The sequence below is a fragment of the Mesoplodon densirostris genome, chromosome 3, assembly GCF_025265405.1.
Source record: "Mesoplodon densirostris isolate mMesDen1 chromosome 3, mMesDen1 primary haplotype, whole genome shotgun sequence".
NCBI lineage: Eukaryota > Metazoa > Chordata > Mammalia > Artiodactyla > Ziphiidae > Mesoplodon > Mesoplodon densirostris.
Window position 1 is genome coordinate 56,907,643 of NC_082663.1, and position 27,512 is coordinate 56,935,154.

At 40.3% G+C, this 27,512-nt stretch overlaps 1 protein-coding gene and 1 pseudogene across 2 annotated transcripts; both read left to right on the top strand.

Annotated features, from left to right (window-relative positions):
- The first annotated feature begins 1,481 nt into the window (after positions 1 to 1,481).
- CENPH (centromere protein H) lies at positions 1,482 to 24,407 on the top strand. 2 transcript variants are annotated; one of them, XM_060091725.1, is made up of 9 exons: positions 1,483 to 1,725; positions 4,360 to 4,415; positions 11,835 to 11,883; positions 12,281 to 12,355; positions 14,909 to 14,965; positions 18,245 to 18,308; positions 18,639 to 18,690; positions 20,945 to 21,108; positions 23,892 to 24,407. In XM_060091725.1, exons 1-9 carry the CDS (start codon positions 1,601 to 1,603, stop codon positions 23,985 to 23,987), a joined length of 738 nt encoding a protein of 245 aa, XP_059947708.1. In that variant the 5' UTR covers positions 1,483 to 1,600; the 3' UTR covers positions 23,988 to 24,407. The 2 variants fall into 2 exon arrangements, with proteins under 2 accessions (XP_059947709.1, XP_059947708.1); XM_060091726.1 differs by lacking the exon at positions 14,909 to 14,965 and having other exon boundaries at positions 1,482 to 1,725.
- Positions 2,722 to 3,922, top strand: LOC132485781 (mesoderm-specific transcript homolog protein-like; annotated as a pseudogene).
- Positions 24,408 to 27,512: the final 3,105 nt, after the last annotated feature.

Below are 27,512 nucleotides of genomic sequence, written 5' to 3' on the forward strand. Positions count from 1 at the left end.
TTAAACACTACTGGTGATACCACATTTGATCATCTGGGTAAGGTAGTAACCACCAGATGAGTTTTGATGTAAAGGTGCTGTTCTCTTTTTAGTTTTAACGTTCATTAACGATACTTGCTTTGAGTAATCTTATCTCACTGGGAGTGGGGTGATGGTAATTATCTAATTTATCATCCATCCTATATTATTGGACATTGATTCTGATGCATGCTCAGACTGGAGAACCACTGCATAGTCTTCATCCCAAATTTGGCCAGTGGACACCTGATAGGCAACTGCTTAAAAGGATGAGATTGGTGTGAGATACTGGAAGACATCCCTATAAAAGCAGTTAAGTGCAAAAAGAATAGGGTCACTTTTTTGTAAAGAAAAAAGGAAGCCAAATGTTCTTCCAGGAATTTGGCAGCAGGAGTGGTGAACCTAACATTTTACATCCGACCGTGCCTTTGAATCTTTTACCAGGAGCTGAATTACTTTGATAATAGGAAGAAAGGGGAGAATTGTGTGAACAAGTATAACTCAGGGGCAACTTGCGATAGAAGGGAATGCTCGGCTCTGTTGTTCAGAGGCCCGAGCTGCTTGTGCTTGTGCAGCAAAGACTGTCCCCCTTACACGACTGACCATAGTGAAAAGCTACAAACCAGTCAGGCATTTATGTCCTGCGTTGCCCGGTCACTGCTCAGCCAAGAAAGCTCAATTGTAATCTGCCGGATCATCAAACTGACACTTGGGGGCACCCAACTCTGTTACGAGTTCGAATCTTACGGACAGTTGAATTTCAAACTGGAAGTCTGCACTGCCTCGTGGGGAGGAAGTGAGTATCTCTGAACTTGGGCCACTCTCTTCTCCGCAAAATGAGGGGCCTGGACTTAATGAGCTCAGAGCAAAAGTCTACCTAACCCTCCAATGTTTACCTCTGCCAGCCTGCCCGGCACAGTCATCTTCCAAGGCCGCGGATGGAAGAGGAGTGCTAAGGTGGGTCAGTAAGGGCTATCCCAGCTCCAAGGCTGAAAAGACCTGTGATGTCGGGGTTCTCCCCTCTAGGCCGCGGTGCCAGGAGCCGGGGAGTGCCCCCGAACGGTTGCTGCATATAGCCCTTGGCCCAGCACTCGACAGAGCTGACGCTAAATCAAAGTGCTTCCAACTTCCACTAGTGGTCTGTAACGGTTTTTTTGTTTGTTTTGTTTTGTTTTGGTGGTACGCGGGCCTCTCTGTTGTGGCCTCTCCCGTTGCGGAGCACAGGCTTCGGACGCGCAGGCTCAGCGGCCATGACTCACGGGCCCAGCCGCTCCGCGGCATGTGGGATCTTCCCGGGCCGGGGCACGAACCCGCGTCCCCTGCATCGGCAGGCGGACTCTCAACCACTGCGCCACCAGAGAAGCCCTGTAACGGTTTTAACTAGTACCTGGGCCAGGCAAGGTAGAAGAAGGGACAGCAGCCACCAGAGACCTGGGCGGAAAAGGCGGGGCCCTGCGGAGGAAGGGGCGGGGCGGAGCGCCATGACCCTGCGGCCCCTTCCGTTGTCAATTTAGTGGCGGGAAAAGCGGCCCCTTGTAGGGAAGAGTGTGCCGGTCCTGAGTGGTAGCTTTTCGCGCCGCGGATGGAGACGCAGTCCGAGGAGCAAGCCGCTGGCGAGACCGCGGACTCCAGAGGGGAAGACGAGCCGCCGCAGGTCGCCGGCGCCCAGGAGGCGCCTCCCGAGGACCGCATGACCCTGCTGCTCAGGTTGTTCCCTCTGGCCGGCTGGGCGGGAACCAAGTGGGCGTCGTGGCCAGGAGCTCCCCGCTTTGCTTAGAATGTCCAGGGTTCGAATTCAGCGTCGGTCGCTTAATGGCTGCGTGACTGCATTATTCACTTAAGCTCTTTAAGCTCCTTTCTTCATCTTGGCAAAGGAGAGAAAAATGACAGCTTCCCAGCAGAGTTGCTGTGGGCATTAAACGAGATATTCTGGAGTCAGCGTTTAGCAAAGGGCCCTTAGAGCCTAGGGAGCTGTAATTAACGCCTCCTTTCTTACCCACTCATGCCCTGGGGCCCCGATTTTCAAGCCCTTTTGTGGGTTGCATCGAAGCCCTGATAACACCGGAGGGAGGTGGCTCCGCCCTTTTCTGTTATAGCTATGGCCCTTTTCAATGCAGAAGCTTCATTTGTTATATTTTCTACCAGGAAGCAACGTCTCTACGTTGCTAGGGCAAGATTTGATGAGAAAGGACATCAGTCTTTTACATCAGTGGGCAACTGTGGCCCTGGCCTTATCCATCCTACTCTGTTGTTGTGTGACCCCCTCAAGCTAAGAATAGTTTTCATGTGTGTAAATGGTTGGGGAGGGGGGAAATCACAAGAATATTTAATAACAGATGAAAATTATGTGAAATTAAATTTCAGTCCCCTTAAGGAAAGTTTTATTGGAACACAACTTTCCTGCTTCAAGGGCTGAGTTGAGTAGTTACAGCAGATACTATATGACTCACAAAACCTAAAATATTTGCTATCTGGTCCTTTACGGAAAACAATTTGCAGATTTCTGTTCTAAATCAAAACAAAGTGATTTAAAAAAAAAAAAAAAAAAGCTTTGTAAAAGTATTTTGGCTTTACCGCTGCTTTGAAAGGCCTTGCCTAATAATAAAAAACCTCACAACCTCACTTTAAAAATTCCCTCCTACCAGTGCACAAGAGGTTCCCCCAAACATGGAATCTTGTAGCCCAGGTCTTACCTGAATCAGGATGAGGGAATTGTGGGTCCAGGTGGGGCTACTGGCCATGCCTCTGCCTGTGGCTTATCTGCACATTCTGCCTCCCCTCCCACCCCCACTTTCTCCTGCTCTTCACTCATGGAAATTGTCAGGGAAATTTTTTACCTACAAGGGACTGCACATCTCCTACTAGGATTCTGTGGGTATGGTTGGAAGTCTGGAGATAGTCATGCTTCTATGTGGCTTTCCAACGTCCAGTTATGATTGGTACAAGATTTAGGTAGGTCAGACCGTCCAGTTTCATTCAGTGATCGCCCTCGATTTCTTTGGTGTTGGTGTCAGTGACAACCTGAGATCACACTATTCCATATTTGAGCAGGCCAGCCTCATGGAGGCACTTTGGCAGCATCTGGGGCTCCAGAACCTCAGGATCAACCTTTTTTCTCATGATTATGTAGATGTCTTTGCCCAGGAGCTGCTCTGCAGGTTCAAGCTGATTTGATCTGGTCGGCTTGCTATGAAGAGTCTCTGTCAAACAGAGTTGTATTTCCCAAGACCCACCATCCTCTCCTTCAAAGGCTTCTCAGAGATGGAGGCATGCTTTCACCCATTCTCACATGACTCGTGAACTTCTTTGTATTCTCTCAAGGTCTCACCCCAGTCTTTGGGCCATACCCGACCCTCTGAGAGTGAGTTGTGGGACCTGTGGACAGGGATAGGCAACAGTGATGGGAACTTAGTTATCGACAGTCTTTTATAGTATATCCATCAGAGGAAGAAGTTTAGAGGACACCGGGTCGGAGCTCTTGCTTTAACTATTCCCATTCATTTTATCTATGAGTCTTTGGATCTGGTCATTCCCTATCCAGAGTTCTTGGAGCCATATAGGAAAGTGCTGCTGCAGTCCACTGTCAATTCTGGACGGCCATATTAGCCACTGTTCACAGCTAGAGTATCCCATGGCCTTCTTTTTTTTTTTTTTTGGCTGTACGCAGGCCTCTCACTGTTGTGGCCTCTCCTGTTGCGGAACACAGGCTCCGGATGCGCAGGCTCAGCGGCCATGGCTCACGGCCCCAGCCGCTCCGCAGCATGTGGGATCTTCCTAGACCGGGGCACGAACCTGTATCCCCTGCATCAGCAGGCGGACTCTCAATCACTGCGCCACCAGGGAACCCCGTCCCGTGGCCTTCTTGAATGCATATATGGGCTTCATCAACTCCTGGAAAGAATAGCTTCCCTGTATTACCTTCCCCTATTCCCTTATTTGTTGTGTATTCCACTTAGGAAGAAATGCCCAAAAGAGGTCCTGGCTACCAAACACTATTCTCTCACAAAGGTCCACCTGACTCGTTTTGATCTATTTCTTTGTGTAGCCCTTCTCTTCAAGCCTCATTTCAGTGTGGCCCATTAAGAATAAATTTTAAAATCAAATTTTAAACTTTTCCTCACAGATGCTGTTTTCCTACTGTATTTCATTTTGAGTATTTTTCTGAGGCCTTAAATTCTTTATGCCCGTTTTAAATAAAATAGGCCAAATGGAAGACCTTAATGCTATTTATTTATACTCATTTTGTTGCATCAGCTTGCAAAAAAGATGAGTTGATTTATAATATAGTAATGAGTAAAACCTCAATAAGTATATAACTTTCTTGTCTTTATCTGTTTTCAGGGTAAGAGCACAGACCAAACAACAACTCTTGGAATATAAGTCAATGGTTGATGCAAGTAAGTATTTTCATTTTCAAATAAGGTTTTGTGAGTTTGTTGATGAACAAAACTCCAGGGAAAACACCAATTTTACAAAAATTTATTTACTTAGGGAATGGGAGGGCCAACATAATGCAGTACTATACCGTGTAAGAATGCAAAAAGCAGGCTTGCCCTGGCCCTAAGGAACTCGTTAGGAATTCAAGAAATGTATATAAAACAAGTAAATAACAATACAGGACAATTAAGTTCTGTTGATCAGAGAATTGGGAAATCCCTGTGGGGGTTTAGGGTATCACAAAACTTGCTACCACCAACAACCTGAATATTAAATTAGCAGATTAGATGATTGTTAAGCAAGTGATCTGAGACCTATACTTTGAGAAACACTGGATTATCAGCATGAGAGCAGAAGAGGCATAAAGGCGTAAGTGAAAATTTTCAATTCTAAACACAGAAAAATTTTTAATTTATCTTTTAAAATTATTAATCCAGAAATTTCGGGGACCAAGAGAGTAGTAAAATGATGGTTTAGTCATCCTGAAATAATAGCCACCTAATAGCCACCTGATTTATTGTAAGCCCTTGGGTCACAAAGATAGATTTTGGTTACTCTTTCTTTCCCCATGAAATAAGCTTAAAGAATAAAATCAAATAGTACACTAGGTGGAATCAAGAATTGTGGAGGGAGTTCCCTGGTGGTCCAGTGGATGAGACTCTGCACTCCCAGCTCAGGAGGCCCAGGTTGAATCCCTGGTCAGGGAACTAGATCCCACATGAATGCTGCAACTAAAAGAACCCACATGCCACAATGAAGATCTCGTGTGCCGCAACTAAGGCCTGGCACCTCCAAAATAAATAAATAAATCTTTAAAAAAAAAAAATTGTGGAAAAGCCGAGGGACCTCATAGATGTCTTAACCACTTCCCTTAGGTAATTTTTGAGCTCTGCTCAAGCTCTCTTTAAGGCCATAGATCTGAAGGCATTTCTGGTGTGTTTTCCATCTCCATTCCAGGGCTTCTAAAGTCATATTTTGCAAAAAACCAAACCAAACCAAACCCTAAAAAACTGGGCCCCCCAGCCTCTTTTCTGCTTACTGTAACTAGTAACTATAGGAAGTAGGATATGAACCAGGCCTTCTTGCCTCCAAAGCCATGTCCCTTTTGTTACATCAATAATGCTTACCTCCTGAAAAAGAATATCTATTACATATATAAAATATATATATGTGTGTGTGTGTGTGTGTGTGTGTGTGTGTGTGTATATATATATATATATATATATATATATATATATATATATATAACTCAATCACTTTGCTGTATACCTGAAACTGATACAACATTGTAAATCAACTATACTTCAGTTTAAAAAATGCTTAACTCAAAGATGGTTAGTAGGTCACTGCCTTTCCCCTGGAGGAATTAATGGTGTTCTTGTTTCCAAAGCCCATGTTCCTTGTATTAAACCAATCATGTTTACCTTAGAGATGAGAAGTAAGACATGCCTAATGCTTTTTCTGGCATGAGAGCCCACATAATAAAAAAGTAAATTTTATCTTAGATGTTGAGGTATAGGGGGAAAGCTATTCAAAATTTGGACCATTGAAGAATTATCTCTATGAGTATTCCTGCACTCATAGTTGAATGAATTGATGCTAGGGATGGAGATATGGTGTTGAACAAGACAGACTTTACCCTCCTGGAGCTTAAATTCTATGTAGCAAAACAGGTAAGCAAAGAAACATGTGAGATAATTATGAGGTGGGGTAAATATGATGAAGGAAATAATGGTGTGATAAGAGGGAGTGTCTACTTTAGACAGAGGAATCAGAGATGGCTTCTTCGAGAAGATGACCTTAAAGCTAAAATCCAAGTGATAAAAGAGTCTGCCTCCTCATGCAGTTCTTGTTTTCCCTGTATAGATAATTTTATTTTTAAGGGGTTGTGACATCTGAAAACTTGAGTAGATTTAATAGTCCACACTCTAGAATTTCTACAACTAAAGGAGAGGACAGATTTGAAGCAAACCATAAGTAGTTAGGTTGTAGTCTTTGAGAGAAGATATTTTTCTAAAATTGATTAGTGTTCTACCATTAAAAAATATATTACTGGGCCTCCCTGGTGGCGCAGTGGTTGAGAGTCCGCCTGCCGATGCAGGGGATACAGGTTCGTGCCCCGGTCTGGGAGGATCCCATGTGCCGCGGAGCGGCTGGGCCCGTGAGCCATGGCCGCTGAGCCTGCGCGTCCGGAGCCTGTGCTCCGCAACGGGAGAGGCCACAGCAGTGAGAGGCCCGCATACCGCAAAAAGAAAAAAAAAAAAAAAAAATATATATATATATTACTGAGGGCTTCCCTGGTGGTGCAGTGGTTGAGAGTCCACCTGCAGATGCAGGGGACATGCGTTTGTGCCCCAGTCCGGGAAGATCCCACGTGCCGCAGAGTGGCTGGGCCCGTGAGCCATGGCCGCTGAGCCTGCGCGTCCGGAGCCTGTGCTCCGCAACGGGAGAGGCCACAGCACTGAGTGGCCCGCGTACCGCAAAAAAAAAAAAAAAAAATATATATATATATATATATATATATATATATATATATATATATATTTTACTGAGACTTTATTGCATGAAGAAATTTTTTTTACAGTAACTGCATCTATTTTAAGGGTACAATTTGATGAGTTCTGACAAATGTATACATCTCTGTAACTACCACCACAATCAGGACATAGAACATTTCTGTCACACCTGCCCATGCCACTTCACACTCAGTCCCCACCCTGACCCCAGCAACCATCAATTTGATTTCTGTTGCTATAGATTTGTCTTCTAGAGTAGTGCTGTCCAATACAGTAGCCAGTAGCTACAGGTGGCCTTTTAAAGTTAAGTTAATTAAAATCAAATAAAATTTAAAATTCTTTGTTGCACTAATCACATATCAAATGCTTAAGCCACAATGTGGCTGGTGGCTACCATATTGGACAGTGCAGATATTAAGCATTTCATTCATCACAGAACAGAACAGTGCTTTGGACAGCACTGTTCTAGAATTTGATGTAAATGGATTTATATGGTATGTATTTTTTTGTTTCTGACATCTTCCTTTTGTGACTTAATTCGAGTAATAAAATTCACCATTTTTTTTAGTTAATTAATTTATTTATTTGGTTGTGTTGGGTCTTCGTTGCTGTGCGTGGGTTACTCTAGTTGCAGTGAGCAGGGGCTGCTCTTCACTGCGCTGTGTGGGCTTCTCATTGCAGTGGCTTCTCTTATTGTGGAGCACGGGCTCAGTAGTTGCAGCATGTGGGCTCAGTAGTTGCAATGCACAGGCTCTAGGGTGGGTGGGCTTCAGTAAATGTGGCACGCGGGTTCGGTAGTTGTGGCGCACGGGCTTAGTTGCTCCGTGGCATGTGGTATCTTCCCAGACCAGGGATCGAACCCGTGTCCCCTGCATTGGCAGGTGGATTCTTAACCACTGCACCACCAGGGAAGTCCCCTGTTAGTCTTTTTAAATTTTAGCCATTCTAGTAAGTATATAGTGGTATCTTATGTGGTTTTAATTTACATTTCCCTAATAACTAATGTTGTTGATTATCTTTTCATGTCTTATTGGCAATTTATACATCTACTTTTATGAAATGTCCATTCAAATCCTTACCCATTTTTAAATTGGATTGTTAGTCTCATTGAGTTTGAGTTCTTTAATTATAACTGAATACATGATGTATTCTATTAAACACTAAAGAATAAAATATTCACTCCTTTAAAAACAAGAATACAGTCCTTTTTCAGGTAAATAAATAAATATATATGTGTGTGTGTATATACATATGTATACATATATGGCAGAAATTTTCTCCTAGTTTGTTGCTTGCTTTTTTATTTCCTTAACAGTGTCTTTTGAGGAGCAGAAGGCATTAATTTTGATGAAGCACTATTTTTCACCCTTTTCTTTTGTGCTTTGTGGTTTTTGAGTTCTATCTAAGAAACTGTGACTACCCCAAGCTTGCAAAGATTTTCTCCTGTGTTTTGTTCTAGAAATCTTAAAGTGTTAGGTTTAACGTTCAGGACTGTGATTCTTTTTTTTTTTTTAATATCTTTATTAGAGTATAATTGCTTTACAATGGTGTGTTAGTTTCTGCTGTATAACAAAGTGAATCAGCTATACAAATACATATATCCCCATATCTCCTCCCTCTTGTGTCTCCCTCCCACCCCACCCTCCCTATCCCACCCCTCTAGATGTACACAAAGCACCGAGCTGATCTCCCTGTGCTCTGTGGCTGCTTCCCACTAGCTATCTGTTTTACATTTGGTAGTGTGTATATGACCATGCCACTCTTTCACTTCGTCCCAGCTTGCCCTTCCCCCTCCCTGTGTCCTCAAGTCCATTCTCTATGTCTGCGTCTTTATTCCTGTCCTGCCCTCAGTTCTTCAAAACCATTTTTTTTTTTAGATTCCATATATATCTGTTAGCATACGGTATTTGTTTTTCTCTTTCTGACTTACTTCACTCTGTATGACAGACCCTAGGTCCATCCACCTCACTACAAATAACTCAATTTTGTTTCTTTTTATGGCTGAGTAATATTCCATTGTGTATATGTGCCACATCTTCTTTATCCATTCGTCTGTCGATGGACACTTAGGTTGGTTCCATGTCCTGGCTATTGTAAATAGAGCTGCAATGAACATTGTGGTACATGACTCTTTTTGAATTATGGTTTTCTCAGGGTATATGCCCAGTAGTGTGATTGCTGGGTTGTATGGTAGTTCTGTTTTTAGTTTTTTGAGGAACCTCCATACTGTTCTCCATAGTGGCTGTATCAGTTTAAATTCCCACCAACAGTGCAAGAGGGTTCCCTTTTCTCCACACCCTCTCCAGCATTTATTGTTTGTAGATTTTCTGATGATGGCCATTCTTAACGATGTGAGGTGATACCTCATCATAGTTTTCATTTGCATTTCTCTAATGATTAGTGCATTTCTCTAATGAAAGGATGTTGAGAATCCATTCATGTATTTGTTGGCAATCTGTATATCTTCTTTGGAGAAATGTCTCTAGATCTTCTGCCCATTTTTGGATTGGGTTGTTTGGTTTTTTGATATTGAACTGCATGAGCTGCTTGTATATTTTGGAGATTAATCCTTTGTCAGTTGCTTCGTTTGCAAATATTTTCTCCCATTCTGAGGGTTGTCTTTTCGTCTTGTTTATGGTTTCCTTTTGCTGTGCAAAAGCTTTTAAGTTTCATTAGGTCCCATTTGTTTATTTTTGTTTTTATTTCCATTTCTCTAGGAGGTGGGTCAAAAAGGATCTTGCTGTGACTTATGTCAGAGTGTTCTGCCTATGTTTTCCTCTAAGAGTTTATAGTGTCTGGCCTTACATTTAGGTCTTTAATCCATTTTGAGTTTATTTTTGTGTATGGTGTTAGGGAGTGGTCTAATTTCATTCTTTTACATGTAGCTGTCCAGTTTTCCCAGCACCACTTATTGAAGAGGCTGTCTTTTCTCCATTGTATATTCTTGCCTCCTTTATCAAAAATAAGGTGACCATATTTGTGTGGGTTTATCTCTGGGCTTTCTATCCTGTTCCATTGATCTATATTTCTGTTTTTGTGCCAGTACCGTACTGTCTTGATTACTGTAGCTTTGTCGTATAGTCTGAAGTCAGGGAGCCTGATTCCTCCAGCTCCATTTTTCTTTCTCAAGATTGCTTTGGCTATTCGGGGTCTTTTATATTTCCATACAAATTGTGAAATTTTTTGTTCTAGTTCTGTGAAAAGTGCCATTGGTAGTTTGATAGGGATTGCGTTGAATTTATACATTGCTTTGGCTAGTATAGTCATTTTCACAATGTTGATTCTTCCAATCCAAGAACATGGTATATCTCTCCATCTGTTTGTATCATCTTTAATTTCTTTCATCAGTGTCTTATAGTTTTCTGCATACAGGTTTTTTGTCTCCTTAGGTAGGTTTATTCCTAAGTATTTTATTCTTTTTGTTGCAGTGGTAAATGGGAGTGTTTCCTTAATTTCTCTTTCAGATTTTTCATCATTAGTGTGTAGGAATGCAAGAGATTTCTGTGCATTAATTTTGTATCCTGCTACTTTTGGATTAACTTTTCTGTACAGTGTGCACTAAGTAAGGATCAAGGTTCATTTGTTTTCCATATAGAAATCCAGTCTTTCTAGCACTGTTGAAAAGACTTTTCTTTATCCATTGTTTATGTGTAGGTCTATTTCTGGACTTTTTCTCCTGTTCCTTTGAGGTATTTGTCTGTCTTTACAATGGTACCACACTGTTTGGATTACTGTATCTTTATAGTAAGTCTTGATTATCAGCTCTTGTAAGTCCTTCAACATTCTTTGTCAAAATTGCTGTGACTATTCTTGGTCCTTTGTTTTTCTATATGCATTTAAAATCAGTTTGTCAATTTCTACAGATTTGAGTGGGATCTATAGATCAGTATGGGTGAAATTGTTATATTAGCGATAATGATTCTCCCAATACATATAGATAGTGTATCTTTCCATTTCAGTATTTTGTAATGGGGTCTTCCCTGGTGACGCAGTGGCTAAGAATGCACCTGCCAGTGCAGGGGACACGGGTTCAGCCCTGGTCCGGGAAGATCCCACATGCCACGGAGCAACTAAGCCCATGCACCACAACTGCTGAGCCTGTGTTCTGGAGCCCGCAAGCCACAACTACTAAAGCCTGTGTGCTGCAACTACTGAAGCCCGTGTGCCTAGAGCCCATGATCTACAGCAAGAGAAGCCACCGCAGTGAGAAGCCCATACACCACAACAAAGAATAGCCCCTGCTCGCCGCAGCTAGAAAAAGCCCACATGCAGCAATGAAGACCCAACACAGCCAAAAACAAATAAATAAATTAATTAAATTAAATGAACTTATAGTATTTGGTAGTGTTCAGTGTAGAGGTCATACACATATTTTGTTAAATTTATCCTTAAGTATTTTGTGGTTTTGTGTGCAATTTTACATGTATTTTTAAATTTTAATTTCCTATTGTTGCTAATATATAGACATACAGTTTTGTTTTTTACATTGATCTTGTTCATTTTTTACTCCTTTTCTATCATTCTAAAACTGCTGTCTGACATGGTAGACATTAGCTCCATGTGACCGTGGAACACTTGAAATGTGGTTAGTCCTCATTCAGAAGGACTGTAAATGTAAAATACGCACAGAAGAAAAGATTGTGAAATATTTCAGTAGTAATTAGAAATTGATTACATGTTGAAATGATAATATTTTGGATCTGTTGGGTTTAATAAGCTATATTAAAATTAATTTCATTTGTTTCTTTTGTAGTGTGGAAATGAAATTAAAATTACATATTTGGTTTGCATTTGTGGCTTACATTTCTTTTGGACAATGCTTTTATAAAATACTACTAACGTCAAAAATTTATTTATTTGTAGATGAAGAAAAAACTCCAGAACAAATCATGCAGGAAAAGGAAATTGAAGCGTAGGTCATATTTTAAAATTTTAGTTGTGGTTTTTATAGATTTAATAATATTATCCATCTTATAGTATTGTCTTTCTTTTTCCTTTCCTTTTTTTTTCCATGTAATTTGTCATGCATGTATTAAGAAGTTGTTGATGTGGGATGTAGACTTACATGCACATGAGTGATCATATTAGCACTTTTGGCATCCTCCACACCTTAAGAAGACACTTAGCAAAGTATCATAGCAGGAATCAGTTTACCAAATCTGTAAATGCATAGGTGTGGGGAGCTTGTAGAATACTTTTATTTAGAGAACAGGCATTTTACTTTCTTCAAAGATTTACTTTATACCTTTATTCAAGTAGTTACTTTTTCTGATATTGCTGAAATTCTTTTGTTCATGCTTCTTTGGCAGTAAAATTGAAGAACTGGAAGAAGAAATTGAAGAGGCAAAAATTGCTATTGAAATGAAAAAGCTTGCGTTAGACAGGTAATTATTACCTTTTAAGTATGCAAAATGTGTATGGCTCAAGGTGGAGGGGATATTTTAACTAGTCTGAAGTAATCCATCAAAATGACGTTTAGATAATGGTCCCATGAATTTTGAGCCCTGAGAGAAAAGTTACATCATTCATTAATGTCTTCATTTGAAGAAGTTACATAAGATAGGGTTAATAAGGAAATGTCAGTCAAGACAATTAAAGTGTGAGTTTAAATCTCATTCTGGGGCTTCCCAGGTGACGCAGTGGTTGAGAGTCCGCCTGCCGATGCAGGGGACGCGGGTTCGTGCCCCGGTCCGGGAAGATCCCACATGCCGCGGAGCGGCTGGGGGCCGCTGAGCCTGCGCGTCCGGAGCCTGTGCTCCGCAACGGGAGAGGCCACAATAGTGAGAGGCCCGCGTACCGCAAAAAAAAAAAAAAAAAAAAATCTCATTCTGTGTTTGAAAGGATTATATGGATTCATTTACTCCAGTAACTTTTTCTTTTTTTTTTTTTTTTTTTTTTGCGGTACGCGGGCCTCTCACTGTTGTGGCCTCTCCCGTTGCGGAGCACAGGCTCCGGACGCGCAGGCTCAGGAGCCATGGCTCGCGGGCCCAGCCCCTCTGCAGCATGTGGGATCTTCCCGGACCGGGGCACGAACCTGCGTCCCCTGCATCGGCAGGCAGACTCTCAACCACTGCGCCACCAGGGAAGCCCCGTAACTTTTTTTTTTTAATATTTGTTTATTTATTTTATTTTTTGGCTGCATTGGGTCTTAGTTGGGGCACGCGTGATCTTCCTTGCAGCACATGGGCTTCTCTCTAGTTTTGGTGCTCGAGCTCAACAGTTGCAGCATGCAGGCTCTCTAGTTGTGGCTTGTGTGCTCAGTAGTTGTGGCTCAAGGGCTTAGTTGTCCCACGGCATATGGGATCTTAGTTCCCTGACCAGGGATCAAACCTGTGTCCCCTGCATTGGAAGCTCGGTGTCTTAACCACTGGACCACCAGGGAAGTCCCCAATTCCAGTAACTCTTAATGGAGTAAAAGAATTGTCATTGAGTTTAAATATATTTTTAATTTTAGGCTTTGCATATATATTTTAAAATTCATTCAACAAATATTTGAGTGCTTACTGTGTCGTAAGCTTTGTGCTGCAGCTGGCATACAGTTGTTAATAAGACAAACGGTGGTCTCTATTATAGACTTATGATCTGAATTAATAATCTCAATTAAGTGAATGACTCAACAGTTTTTTCCTTGTATTTCTGGCCATCCCAGATGAATTTATTTATATTTAATTGAAAGGTAGTTAAATCCCTTTTAATTGCTTCTAGCAGTGAACTTTTTTCCCTCGTTTCATATGCTGGCTCATTATATAGATCATATTTTTTAACTAAGGTGACTTCAGAGCTATTAAGATATCCCCCTTTAATGAAATGACTAATATTGCTGAGCTGATTGCCTTTTTTTTTTTTTAATTTATTTTTGGCTGCTTTGGGTCTTCATTGCCGTGCACAGGCTTTCTCTAGCTGCGGCGAGCAGGGGCTACTCTTCTTTGCAGTGCATGGGTTTCTCATTGCAGTGGCTTCTCTTGTTGTGGAGCACAGGCTCTAGGTGTGTGGGCTTCAGTAGTTGTGGCACACAGGCTCAGTGGTTGTGGCTCTCGGGCTCTAGAGCACAGGGTCAGTAGTTGTGGCGCGCGGGCTTAGTTGCTCCGTGGCATGTGGGATCTTCCCGGACCAGGGCTCGAACCTGTGTCCCCTGCATTGGCAGGTGGATTCTTAACCACTGCGTCACCAGGGAAGCCCCTGATTGCTTTTTTATTATTATTTATTAGCTATTTGAATTTAAAAATAAATTACAGTGCTTGCTTCTACATAGACACATTTTAAAGTTCACAGTCAAGTATGGTTTTGTATTCCCTAACTCTACACATTTTGGGCCCATGTTGATCTCTGTAGTACCTTTTTTTTTTCTTCCAGTTTTATTGAGATATAATTGACATACAGCACTGTATAAGTTTAAGGTGTGCAGCATAATGTTTTGACTTACATGCATCCTGAAATGATTATCACATTAGGTTGAATGAACATCCATCATCTCATATAGATAAAAAAATTAAAGAAATAGCAAAAAAAAAAATTTTTCTTGGGGTGAGAACTCTTAGGATTTATTCTCTTAACAACCTGCATATATAACTTACAGCAGTGTTAAACATGTTTATCGTGTTTTACATTACATTTTGTAGTGCCTTAATGCTTCCTCACAGCCCCGCACCAAGGTGGACGGCTCAGAGAGCAAGTTCAGGCTGGGTGTCAGGTCTGCTCAGCCCCCCTCTCTGGCCATATGCACAACCGCATGCAACAGCCCCATCCATATTGGTGTTCCTTCATATTTCTATAACTTACTTATCAAAGTATTTCCCATATGATACTGTTTAAAAACCTACTTTTATGTTATATTTAAAGAGAAATCAATCTTTACTTTTTCGTATTTTAAAATTTTCTTTTTCAATGTACCCTAACTGTTAACCATATTTTATAATGGAAGCTTTTTTCCTCTATAGGATGCAGCTTTCAAGTGCACTTAAAAAACACCTGGAGAAAATTAACACCAAGACTAGGTATGTTTTTTTGTTTGTTTTATTTTATTTTTTCTGGATTTGGCAAGGATGGGAATAAGGGAGATCTGCATAAGCAGTAGTTCTATGAATTTTTTTTTTTTAATTACCTGTCGCTGCCAACCACCTTTATCTGGGGAATAAGAAACATGACAGAATTTCTGTGGGCCCTCCTCATCATTACAACTTTTATAGTCCTGTTGACATTTTGTTTCATATGGATCGGGACCCTAAGAAGCAATGGAGGTTTTACCTATACAATCTGGGATTTTTTTTTTTTTTTAGTATTTATTTATTTATTTACTTGGCTGCACCAGGTCTTAGTTGCAGCATGTGGGATCTAGTTCCCTGACCAAGGATCGAACCCAGGCCCCCTCCATTGGGAACGTGGAGTCTTAAGCACTGGACCACCAGGGAAGTCCCCAATCTGAGAATTTTGAAGGAAGATTGTTTTTGCTTTTAATAAATTTATTTATTTTATTTATTTATTTTTGGCTGCGTTGGGTCTTTGTTGCTGTGCGCGGGCTTTCTCTAGTTGTGGTGAGCGGGGGCTACTCTTGGTTGCGGTACGCGGGCTTCTCATTGCAGTGGCTTCTCTTGTTGCAGGGCATGTGCTCTAGGCGCATGGGCTTCAGTAGTTGTGACACGCGGGCTCAGTAGTTGTGGCTCCCAGTCTCTAGAGCGCAGGCTCAGTAGTTGTGGCGCACGGGCTTAGTTGCTCCACAACATGTGGGATCTTCCCGGACCAGGGCTCAAACCTGTGTTCCCTGCATTGGCAGGCGGATTCTCAACCACTGTGCCATCAGGGAAGCCCCTGAAGGAAGGTTTTGAAAGTTAACTTTCGTTTGGGATTTACTGTAAAACAGGAGCAATGCTATCTCATTTAAGCCAACAACAACTCAATGAGATAGGAAATATACTCCTCATTTTTGTACTGGCCGAAATGAGCTTTCATAGGTTCAATAACTGGCCTGGCAATCAAGGTCATCTGTAATCTGATCCTAAGCTCTAATCTTGTGATAAAATACCACCACCACCACCACCCCATTGTTGGCCCCGGAAAAGTACCAAGATGGATCTGGCACTTTCTCTATCTGGACGTCTTAGCCCTGACTGATATCCATTCCTCCCATATTCTATTTAACTCCAGGATTACATAAATCCTAAAGTCTGAATTTGAACTCTCTAAATATTGCTCCCCCACGAAAGGAGAGCTTAAAACATTCTTGAGTTAAAGGAGTGCGGGATAGATTCATCGCATTGACACCAAAGAGCACAAAGGCCAGGCAGGCTGAGGCAGCGCCTTCAGCCTGTCGTAAAGTTTACAACCACATATAGCTGTAACTAGCAGAAAATGAGTTCGGCTCTCGGGTCTGTGCAAATAGTCCCCTTTTCAGCCTCCCAGGTAAACTCCTTCTACAGTGTTTCTCACGCCTGGCTGATTTTCAGGATAATTAGTTTTTTCACAATGGTCACATTGCCGGTCCCAGCCCAAACCTGCTGACTCAGAATCTCTGAAGATGGGGAGCTGGCAATCCACATTCAGCGAGGCTTCCAAGGGATCGTGGCACTCTGAAATATGAGAACCACTATTCTCATCCAGTCTTATTTCCACCCTTTTACTACAGCCGTACTAAACGGCTTGATCTAGGTAATCTTCATAATGACACTCGAGCATTGAACAACCTGGGTTTCAGCTGCCCAAGTCCACTTATATGCAGGTTGTTTGGGGTTTTTTTCAATAAATATGGCACCTGTATTTTCATTTTACAGATCTTTAAGTTAACTAAGTATGGGGGAAGATTTGTGTTTAGTTAGAGTCACAATATGTGGAATCAGAAGAACTAGGGTTTGATCCAAACTGTTTGAGCTTTCTGCCCTTGGGTGAGTCATTTAATTCCTTTGCTTTTGAGGCAGAGATAGCAGTGCTCTTGACTGTGTGGGATGGTTGGTGTCCCTAACCACTCACCCCACCTGCATTGTTCGAGGTTCAACTATACTTTACATCTTTTAAGACTCAAGGATTTCCCTTGTTCCACCCTTTGCACAACTCTTAGAAGGGTTCACATCCATTACTGGTTGTAATGAAACCATATGATGGTTGTGGATTTATTTTTTCTCCCATAAACTTCTTTGAAAACATGTACTATGTTTTATTCTGTTTTATATTCCTGGTGCCTGGCACAGTCTTGCCATGTAGTAGTCACTCAGAAATACTTGTTGGAGGGGCTTCCCTGGGCTTCCCTGGTGGCACAGTGGTTGAGAATCTGCCTGCCAATGCAGAGGACATGGGTTCGAGCCCTGGTCCAGGAATATGCCACATGCCGCAGAGCAACTAAGCCAATACACCACAGCTACTGAGCCTGTGCTCTAGAGCCCGCGAGCCACAACTACTGAGCCCGCACACCTAGAGCCCGTGCTCCGCAACAAGAGAAGCCCCCGCTTGCCGCAACTAGAGAAAAAGCCCGTGCGCAGCAACAAAGACCCAACGCAACCAAAAATAAATAAATTAACTATTTGGAAAAAAAAAAAAGAAATACTTGTTGGAGAAATGGGGATAAAAGCAGTTTATTCACTGAAACTATTCTGTATGATATGACAATGGTAGATACATGTCATTATACATTTGTCAACTCATAGAATGTACAACACCAAGAGTGAACCCTAACCCTAATGTACACCATGGCCTCTGGGTGATAATGATGTGTCAGTGTAGGTTCATCATTTGTAACAAATGGATCACTCTGCTGGGGGGGAGGCTGTGCAAATGTGGGGGCAGCATGTACATGGGCTTCCCTTCCACTCTGTTCTGCTGCAAACCTAAAACTTGTCTAAAAACTAAAGTCTATTTCCAAAAAAAAAGCTATGTATTAGCAAGCTGTTAGGGTTTTTTTCCCCCTAAATATGAGATTTTTGAAATGTTCTTGGGGAATTCCCTGGCATTCCAGTGGTTAAGACACCGAGCTTCCACTGCAGGGGGCACTGGTTCGATCCCTGGTCGGGGAAATAAGATCCCACATGCTGTGCAGTGCGGCCAAGAAAAAAAACAAAAGAAATGTTATTTGATATTCTTTGTTGTCTGTGAGCAAAAATTTTTCTAGGGAAGTGCATCTCTAATTCTAAACAAATTTAGTTTACATCAAACTTTGGTTCCAGACTTATTTTGTTAAACAATGACTCTCTATTGAAGTGTACAGTGAATATAATGAAAGTAAATATATACTGATTTCTTAATTGAGTTTTTTTAACTGTTAATAAATCATATTTTTTATTCCTTTTCAGTGTGTTCATGGATAACATGAAACAAGTACTAAGTCTAAATAAATTAGTAATGAAATCACAGCAGGTAACTTTGAATATAAAGCTGCTTATGCATTCTCATGATTTCAGTAACATTCTTGCTAGTAACTGTATGTGACTAAATAGAATTGCCCGAAGAGACTGATATGGTTGGAATTCACTGTCCTTAAGTTTTCTCTCTTTTCCATAATTCCATTATTTCTGACTAATTATCTACTTATCATTTAAGCTACTTTTCCTTTCCCTTTTGTTGTGTGGAAACAGAGGAATTGAAAACTGGAGCTCTAGAAAATATGAATAGATAAAATTCAGTGATTTAAATATTATAGGTGTGTTCTTAGGTTATGTGCCTTAATCTTTTTATTTCTAATAACAGGAAACTCGGGACTTGGAAGACAAATTGCTTGATGTTAGAAAGAAGAGATTGCGTATGTAGAACACTTTTTTTTTTCTTTTTGGAGAACACATTTTCACTTAATATGAAGATTGATAAGGCCAGATCTCTCAATCACTGAAAAATTTTTTAATTTTCTTAAAACTTTGGACATAGCAGTTTAAAAAGTAGTATATAAAATGGATTTTGCTTGATTTGTTGTTTTAGAACTTTAAATCACAAAAATTAAGACATTCTCAGTGGGGGAAGGAATATCAAATAATACAAAAAAGTATAATGTGAAAGCCATACCTCCGTCCTGTGTGACCACAGTTAGGAGTACATTATTCCAGGCCTTTTTCCACACCCATATAAATATATTTATATAAACATAATTTTTTTAAATTAATTTATTTTATTTTATTTTATTTTTGGCCGCATTGAGTCTTTGTTGCTGCGCGGGCTTTCTCTAGTTGCAGGGCGCCAGCTTCTCATTGCAGTGGCTTCTCTTGTTGTGAAGCATGGGCTCTAGGCACACAGGCTTCAGTGGTTGCAGCATGTGGGCTCAGTAGTTGTGGCTCTCGGGCTCTAGAGCGCAGGCTCAATAGTTGTGGCGCATGGGCTTAGCTGCTCCGCGGCATGTGGGATCTTCCCAGAACAGGTCTCGAACCCGTGTCCCCTGCATTGGCAGGCGGATTCTTAACCACAGTGCCACCAGGGAAACCCCCTAAACATAATATTTAAATGATCACTTGATGCATATGGTTCTACAGCTTTTTTTTTTTTTTTTGCGCTATGCGGGCCTCTCACTGTTGTAGCCTCTCCCGTTGTGGAGCACAGGCTCTGGACGCGCAGGACCAGCGGCCATGGCTCACGGGCCCAGCCGCTCCGCGGCATGTGGGATCTTCCCGGACCGGGGCATGAACCCGTGTCCCCTGCATCGGCAGGCGGACTCTCAACCACTGTGCCACCAGGGAAGCCCCTCTACAGCTTTTTAACTTAATGAACATGAGATGGCTTTTTGCATTGAAATGGTTTATTGAAATGTATTTCAGAAGTAACACATATTCTTTATAAAGAAGTTAGAAACAAAAATATACATAGGAAAAGTTAAATTTTTAATTTTATCAAGAGATAATCGATCTTCAATGCTTCTTATTTATAAAATAAAATTGGCATAATTTTATTCTGTGTTGTAAACTGCTTTTTTCATTTAACAGTATAGGCATGATTTATTATTTTAAAATATTATGTAGATTTGCCTTTTTGTAAGTAATCTCAGGGTTAGAAGTAGTCCTGGTCATCTGATCTAATCACCCTTTGGCTTTTTTTCCATTGCATTCCTGTCAAGGAACCAAGCTCCTGAGATACACCCATTTATGTTTTCAAATACTATCTGTCCCCAACTTATGATGTTTCGACTTAATGATTTTTTGGCTTTATGATGATACGCATCTAGTAGAAACTGAATTCATATTTTGAATTTTGCTCTTTTCCTGGGCTAGTAACATACTCCCATGTGATGCTGGGCAGCAACATCGAGCCCCAGCTCCTGTCAGCCACGTGATCACAAGGGTAAACAACCAATACACTTACAACTATTATGTTTTTCACCTTCAGTACAGTATTCAATAAATTACATGAGATATTTAACACATTGTTATAAAACAGGCTTTGTGTTAGATGATTTTGCCCATTTGCAGGCTAATATAAGTGTTCTGAGCATGGTTAAGGTAGACTAAGTTAAGCTGTGATGTTTGGTAGATTAGGTGTACTAAATGCGTTTTTGACTTAGGATATTTTCAACTTAAGATGGGTTTACCAGGAAGATTTCTAGTTTAGTTCTCAGAACATTTCGGGAACAACAAAAAAAATGGTTGATGGTATTTATCCCTGGAGAAGGGAATCTTACCTTTCCTTGAAAATTCATCTTGTTGATATTGTAATTGTTGTAAATGAAGGGGGGGAAAGTATTTCCTTACATATATCTCCTGCTATTTTTTTGGCGACCCAGAGTAAGTCCTCTTTGACGTGATGCCACAGCAAACATTTGTAGACAGTATCATTGTCATACATACATACCTTGAACATCTCACAGAGGACATTACTAAGTATGAAATTAAAATATTGGTGTTTTGCACCAGAGGAATCATTTTCAGATCAAAATGGAACTGCAGCCTAAAATGCTGCTTATTAAAAATTTTCTCTTGACTGAAATAATCAGTAACTGTTCTGCTTCATAAGTTTTCAAGATTCTTGTTTATAGGAGTTATCATATATAGTATGTCGTTTTATTTTTAACCCAATAGAGTTAAAACAAGCTTCAGAAAGGAAGCTTTTAGAAATACAGACTGAAAAGAACAAACAGAAAGATGATTTGGGTAGTATGGAAAATTCGGGCAAGATAAAGACCATACAACAAAACCTGGAGATGGAGATACAGATTACTACAGTTATTCAACATGTGTTCCAGGTAATATTTTTATAAAATAGGAAGCGGGGTAAAGAACTTTTAAAATATGAATGGTTGTATTACTTTCAGGCTTATTTTCATTTAGTTTTTGATCTTACTAAATAATTCAGTACTGAATATCAAGCTGTTTACATATATCTTGAATTTATGTCTATTTAGCATTTAAGGCTTTGGTTTTTTGTTATAATTAGACCTTAGGCATTTATAAATGGAAATGATTTCAGCAGCTCTGTGGAGGCAGAATGATATAACAGTGGAGAGCATTAGACTTCAAGTTGGGAAGTGGGGAAAACATGGATGCGAGTGATGGGAATCTAGAGTTAAGATCCTGCCAGCTACTTAATAGTTGCTGAGGGAGTTCCCTGGTGGCACAGTGGTTAAGAATCCGCCTGCCAATGCAGGGAACACGGTTTGATCCCCTGTCTGGGAAGATCCCACATGCCACGGAGCAAATCAGCCCTTGCACTACAACTACTGAGCCTGCCTGCATGCCACAACTACTGAAGCCCATGCGCCTAGAGCCCATGATCTGCAACAAGAAAAGCCACCGCAATGAGAAGCCCATGCACCGCAACAAAGAGTGGCCCCTGCTCACTGCAACTAGAAAAGCCCGCGCACAAATAAATAAAATAAAATAAATAAAATTTTTTAAAACAGTTGCTGACCTTGAGGAAATTATTTAACTTTTCTAAGCATTAGTTTCCTTGTGTAGGAAGAGTGGTTATTAGAACTAAAGGTGAAAATTCATGTTAATCTGTTTAGCATAGTGTCTGGTCGAAGCAAATTCTCAATGAATATTGGTAGTTATTGTCATGTCAGGGTTTTTTTTATTTTTATTTTTTAAGTTTATTTATTTATTTTTTGGCTGTGTTGAGCCTTCTTTGCTGCACACAGGCTTTCTCTAGCTCTGGCGAGCAGGGGCTACTCTTTGTTGTGGTGCTCGGGCTTCTCATTGCAATGTCTTCTCTTGTTGCAGAGCACGGGCTCTAGGCGCAGGGGCTTCAATAGTTGTGGCACGCAGGCTCTACAGCGCAGGCTCAGTAGTTGGGGTGCACGGGCTTAGTTCCTCCACGGCATGTGGGATCTTCCTGGACCAGGGATTGAACCCTTGTCCCATGCACTGGCAAGGCGGATTCATAACCACTGCGCCACCAGGGAAGCCCCCTCTTTACTTTTTATTTTTCTTTACTTTTCAATTATAAAATGTCTCTGGAACTGATGAGATGAAATACTTAAAACTACCAGTTTTCAATTGTGAAGATACCCAGTTAAAACTGCCAGTTATGTGTAAAGCATATCCTTATAGAACATGAGGTCTTATATCTCACCATAAGAAATTCTTTCCCAGGTCTTACTCCTATTTTTTAATGGCAGCGGGTGATTTGATTAGGAATAACCAGATCCCCTAGGTTAACGTCAAGTGGAAGATTACATAATAAGTACAGAATCATTTTAAGTTTCTTTGGCATGTGTTCCTTACTACTGCTTTGAAATTTCTGTTATTCTGTGTTTCTTAGTTTTTATTCATATCCTCTAAATTAGTGTTAATTTTGATTTAATGAACCTATTGCTTTGTTGAACGGAATATAGCTTTGCCCAATCTTAGGAGCTCTCTTTGTTCCTAAAAGAAAAAGAGCCCTTAGTGGTTCAGTCATGTTTGAATGCTTACCTCCACCTGCCTTTGTAAATTTGACTGGATTTATATACACCATCCCTTTCATTCACTTATAGCAAAAATGTGCCTTATATAGGCCAAGGTTTTTCATATTTTTATATATAACAATTTAATACTTATATTCTAAAATCTCTTTTAACAGTATTTCAATGAGTAATTCAGTATCATTGACTGCAGTTTTTAAAAGAATAATGACCAGTTTTCATTAATTATAACCCTAATCATTCCTCCATTGTCTACTGCAAAAATATTCTTCACCTTTGTCAGGGTCTTAAAGCTTTACAAGGGCTAAAAACTAAGCTCTTCTTTTACCTCTTGTAAAAATAATGCGTTTACTTACAATTCAATTGTTTTTCACCATAGAAGTGCAAAATGAAATCTGAACCACATCTGCAATCTTTTTCCTTTAGGACACACTGCCAGTATCCTTAATAGGTAAAAACTATCCACAAAAAGTGGCAAAGCATAAAAATTGTTGTAAACATTGTAAATATTCCCTAGCATTATGTAGAGCAAGGTTGAAGTCTTACTGAAAGTAGAAATGGGAATACAAGAATGCATTACTATTTTTTCTCATCATCATAGAGTAAATGTTCACACCTAGTTCTGTAAATATTTGATAAGATCAGTGAAAGGATTTATTTTATTTATTTTAAAACTACCTTCTTTTTAAAAAATTTTATTTATTTGTTTTATTATTTATCTTTTGGTTGTGTTGGGTCTTCATTGCTGTGTGCAGGCTTTCTCTAGTTGCGGCGAGCAGGGGCTACTCTTCATTGCGGTGCGTGGGCTTCTCATTGCGGAGGCTTCTCTTGTTGTGAAGCACCGGCTCTAGGTGCGCGGGCTTCAATAATTGTGGCACACAGTCTCAGTAGTTGTGGCTCGCGGGCTCTAGAGCACAGGCTCAGTAGTTAAGGTGCACAGGCTTAGTTGCTTCGTGGCATGTGGGATCTTCCCGGACCAGGGCTCGAACCTGTGTCCCCTGCATTGGCAGGTGGATTCTTAACCACTGCGCCACCAGGGAAGTCCTGAGGATTTTTTAAAAATCTTGTTAAATTTTTAAGAGTACTTAGAACATTAATTAAAAAATTTTTTTTCTTAATTACAGAACCTCATTTTGGGGAGTAAAGCCAACTGGGCAGAGGATTCTGCCCTTAAGGAAACTGTTCTGCAGCTTGAGAAGAATCTCACCATGATCCAATAAGAATTCTGTTTTGATGTTTTTTTGTTTCTGTCTTTAATGTCATTTAAATTGCAAATTTCAAGTGAAATGCTTTTCAGTGTTTTTGGAACTGTTCTAACACTGCAGTGTTTTTATAGCTTAACAGTGGTACATGGAATTTACTGCTTTAAATATGATAAAGTGACTGGCATAATCTAAAAGAATCTGAAAATTTTAGCCTTGGAAGTGTCCCAAAAGATATCTAGTCCAGCTTTCCACTGAATGTGGACTTTTTTTTTTTTTTACAACATTCCTGTAAGTCCCAACTCTCATTTGGAATACTTCTCTGTATTTGTTTGTCAACCAAAATATTGGAAATTTAGAAAAGCATATCCACATCTTTATTTTTTTCAACTGTCAATTGTATTTTATTCAAATAAATCTCATTTTAGTTCTGTCTCACTAGAGATTTTCTTTTGCCTTTTTAAAAAAAATTTGCGATATAATTGATATATAACATTGTGTAAGTTTAAGATGTACAGCATGTTGATTTGACCACCATGGCATTAGCTAACACCTCCATCATGTTACATAATTATCATTTCTTTATCATGGTGAGAATATTTAAGATTACTCTCTTAGTAACTTTGAAGTATGTAATATAGTAATGTTAACTAGAATCACAGTGCTGTACATTCCAAAATTTATTCATCTTCTAACTGCAAGTTTGTACCCTTTGACCACCATTTCCCCAGGTCTCTCACTCCATCCGCATTTTTAAACAGACACCCAAATAAAGCACCTCAATCATGAAAAAGAAAGAAAAAGAAAAACATATTCAAAATGTTAACAGTTGTGGTTATTACAGAAAAATTGTGACTTTTTTCTTTTGTATTTTTATGTTTATCGTGCATTACTTTTATAAGTTAAAAAGAATAAATATTATTGTATCTTATTAAAAAATAGAACTTGCCACCTTTTATAGAATCCAATTCCATTTTTGGAAAACTAATTTGAGCTCTTTATTAATTTGGAGCTGTTGATAATTTTTATAGACACTGTAGTGTTTTCAACATTCTTTTAAGGTGGATTTTAAGGGATCCCTGCTCAGGGAACTAGATCCCACATGCATGCCTCAACTGACAGTTTGCATGCCACAACTAAGGAGCCAGCAAGCCAGAACTAAGGAGCTGGTGCGCTGCAACTAAGGAGCCCACCTGCCTCAACTAAGACCTTGCACAACCAAATAAATAAATAAATAAATAATTTTAAAAATTGCTCTAGTTGAAAAAGACATAATGACGTTTAAAAAGAAAAAAGAAGGGGGCTTCTCTGGTGGCGCAGTGGTTGAGAATCCGCCTGCCGATGCAGGGGACACGGGTTCGTGCCCTGGTCCGGGAGGATCCCACGTGCCTCGGAGTGGCTAGGCCCGTGAGCCATGGCCACTGAGCCTGCGCGTCCGGAGCCTGTGCTCCACAACGGGAGAGGCCACAATAGTGAGAGGCCTGCATACAACAACAACAACAAAAAAAAAAAAAAAAAAAGAAGAAGGAATTTAAACTGAAAAAGATGCACTGCAGTGGATAATAGCATTTGAAATCTGTTCTTTAAATCAGTAACAAAAATAAAGAGATTTGAATTCTAAAAACTTTTCTTTGGAATATTTATAGTTTTGCTTCATTTGTTTTGATAAATCATAATTTGTGTAGTTTTTTAAATTTTGTCTTTTTTTTTTTTTTTTTTTTTTTTTTGCGGTACGCGGGCCTCTCACTGCTGTGGTCTCTCCCGTTGCGGAGCACAGGCTCCGGACGCGCAGGCTCACGGGCCTAGCCACTCTGCGGCATGTGGGATCTTCCCGGACCGGGGCACGAACCTGTGTCCCCTGCATCGGCAGGCGGACTCTCAACCACTGTGCCACCAGGGAAGCCCTAGTTTTTAAAATTTTATATGTAGTTACTCTTTTTGCCACAGTGTATTCTTGGAAATGGTCCACATGAATTATAAAACGTTGTATTTTTCTCATAGATAAACATTCTGGAAAATACCTTCCTGATCCAAAGATACAGCATTAAATAAATCATAGATGCACGCTTTATTAGTGAATCCCAACTCAAAGAGTTACCACCATCCTCAGAAAAACTTTCTGCATTTTCCTAAGATTTTATTGTCTTGTTGTGTGCTCCCTCTTAAAGCCCAGCTCTGAGGGAGAAATTGTATTAGTTAGCTTTCTTGGAAATCATGCTGAAAAACAACCTCAAATCTCAATGGCTTATAAGAAACATATTCTCTGTTGGATCCATGGTTTGGCTGATCATTCTAGGACCCAGGGTGAGGGAGCAGCCACTATCTGAAACACATGCTCATGGCTTATGAGGCCAAGTCAAATTATACAAGCACATTTCTTTTCTACTTGGAAGAGGTATACATTATTTCCACCCAGGTTCCACTCAGGCTCAACATCACTGGGGCAGGAAGGTATACTCCCACAGCAGGGAAGTGCTGCGGAAACCAAATGGATATTTGCTGAAAAGAATATAGTCTACCACAGCCTGCTACCTTGGTCTTAAATATTAGCGTCCCTTTTGCATGTAAAAGATGCACCTCTCCCCAAAGAAGGTAAGCTAACAATGTCATCTAGTCATACCAGTTCAAAAAGTCTTCTCATTATTTCAGATGTAGCTCTTCTTGATCTGGAGACCTATGAACTGAAAAGACAAGCTATACTGCTTCACACAGCCAGCAAACAATAGTGGAGAAGGACTGTAGCAATTCTTAACTATCGCTTGGCAAGTGATAGAAGGTGCCCTTTCCTAGGGGACAGGGAACACCTTTGGATTTGGCTCTCTGGAAGCAGTTCTTTATCTGTGGTTCTTCATTCTGCCCTTTGGGAGGTTCTCCCTATCCATTACTAACTTTGGCCATATCTGAAGAGGGCATTAGAGATTATGCCCATCTGAACAGCTTGCTTAGTTGGGGACCCAAATATCTTTTTACATCTCAAACAATCACAGTCTTTTAAAATCCAGGCTAGTGGTGCTTTTGCTAATACATTTTTCTTAAAAATGGTGGTGGTGGTGATGGTTGTTTTGGTTGGTTGTTTCATCATATCAAACTATGATTTACCAGCTGACTGGTTTTATAAATAAAGTTTTATTGGAACAAAGCCACACCCATAGGTTTACATATTATCTATGGCTGCTTTCCCTCTACAATAGCATACGCTGGTCCCCTGCTTATGATGGTTCAGCTTAGGATTTTTCAACTCTGTGATGGTGCAAAAGCTATATGCATTTAGTAGAGACCATACTTTGAATTTTGAACTTTGGTCTTTTCCTGGGCTAACAATACTCTCATGATGCTGGGCCGCAGCAGCGAGCCACATCTGTCAGCCACACAGTCACAGAGGCAAACAACCAATATACTTAGAACCATTCTGTTTTTCACTTTCAGTACAGTAGTCAATAAGTTACATGACATTTTCAACACTATTATAAAATAGGCTGTGTTAGATGATTTTGCCCAACTGTAGGTTAATGTAAGTGTTCTGAGCACATTTAAGGTTAGGTG

What these genes read in the sequence shown, in the direction of transcription:
- CENPH (XM_060091725.1), top strand. Translation starts at nt 1,601, where the DNA reads ATGGAGACGCAGTCCGAGGAGCAAGCCGCTGGCGAGACCGCGGACTCC. An exon ending in AAAATTAACACCAAGACTAG is followed by an intron (nt 14,966 to 18,244) that starts GTATGTTTTTTT and finishes ATTCCTTTTCAG; the next exon opens with TGTGTTCATGGATAACATGA. An exon ending in TAGTAATGAAATCACAGCAG is followed by an intron (nt 18,309 to 18,638) that starts GTAACTTTGAAT and finishes TTCTAATAACAG; the next exon opens with GAAACTCGGGACTTGGAAGA.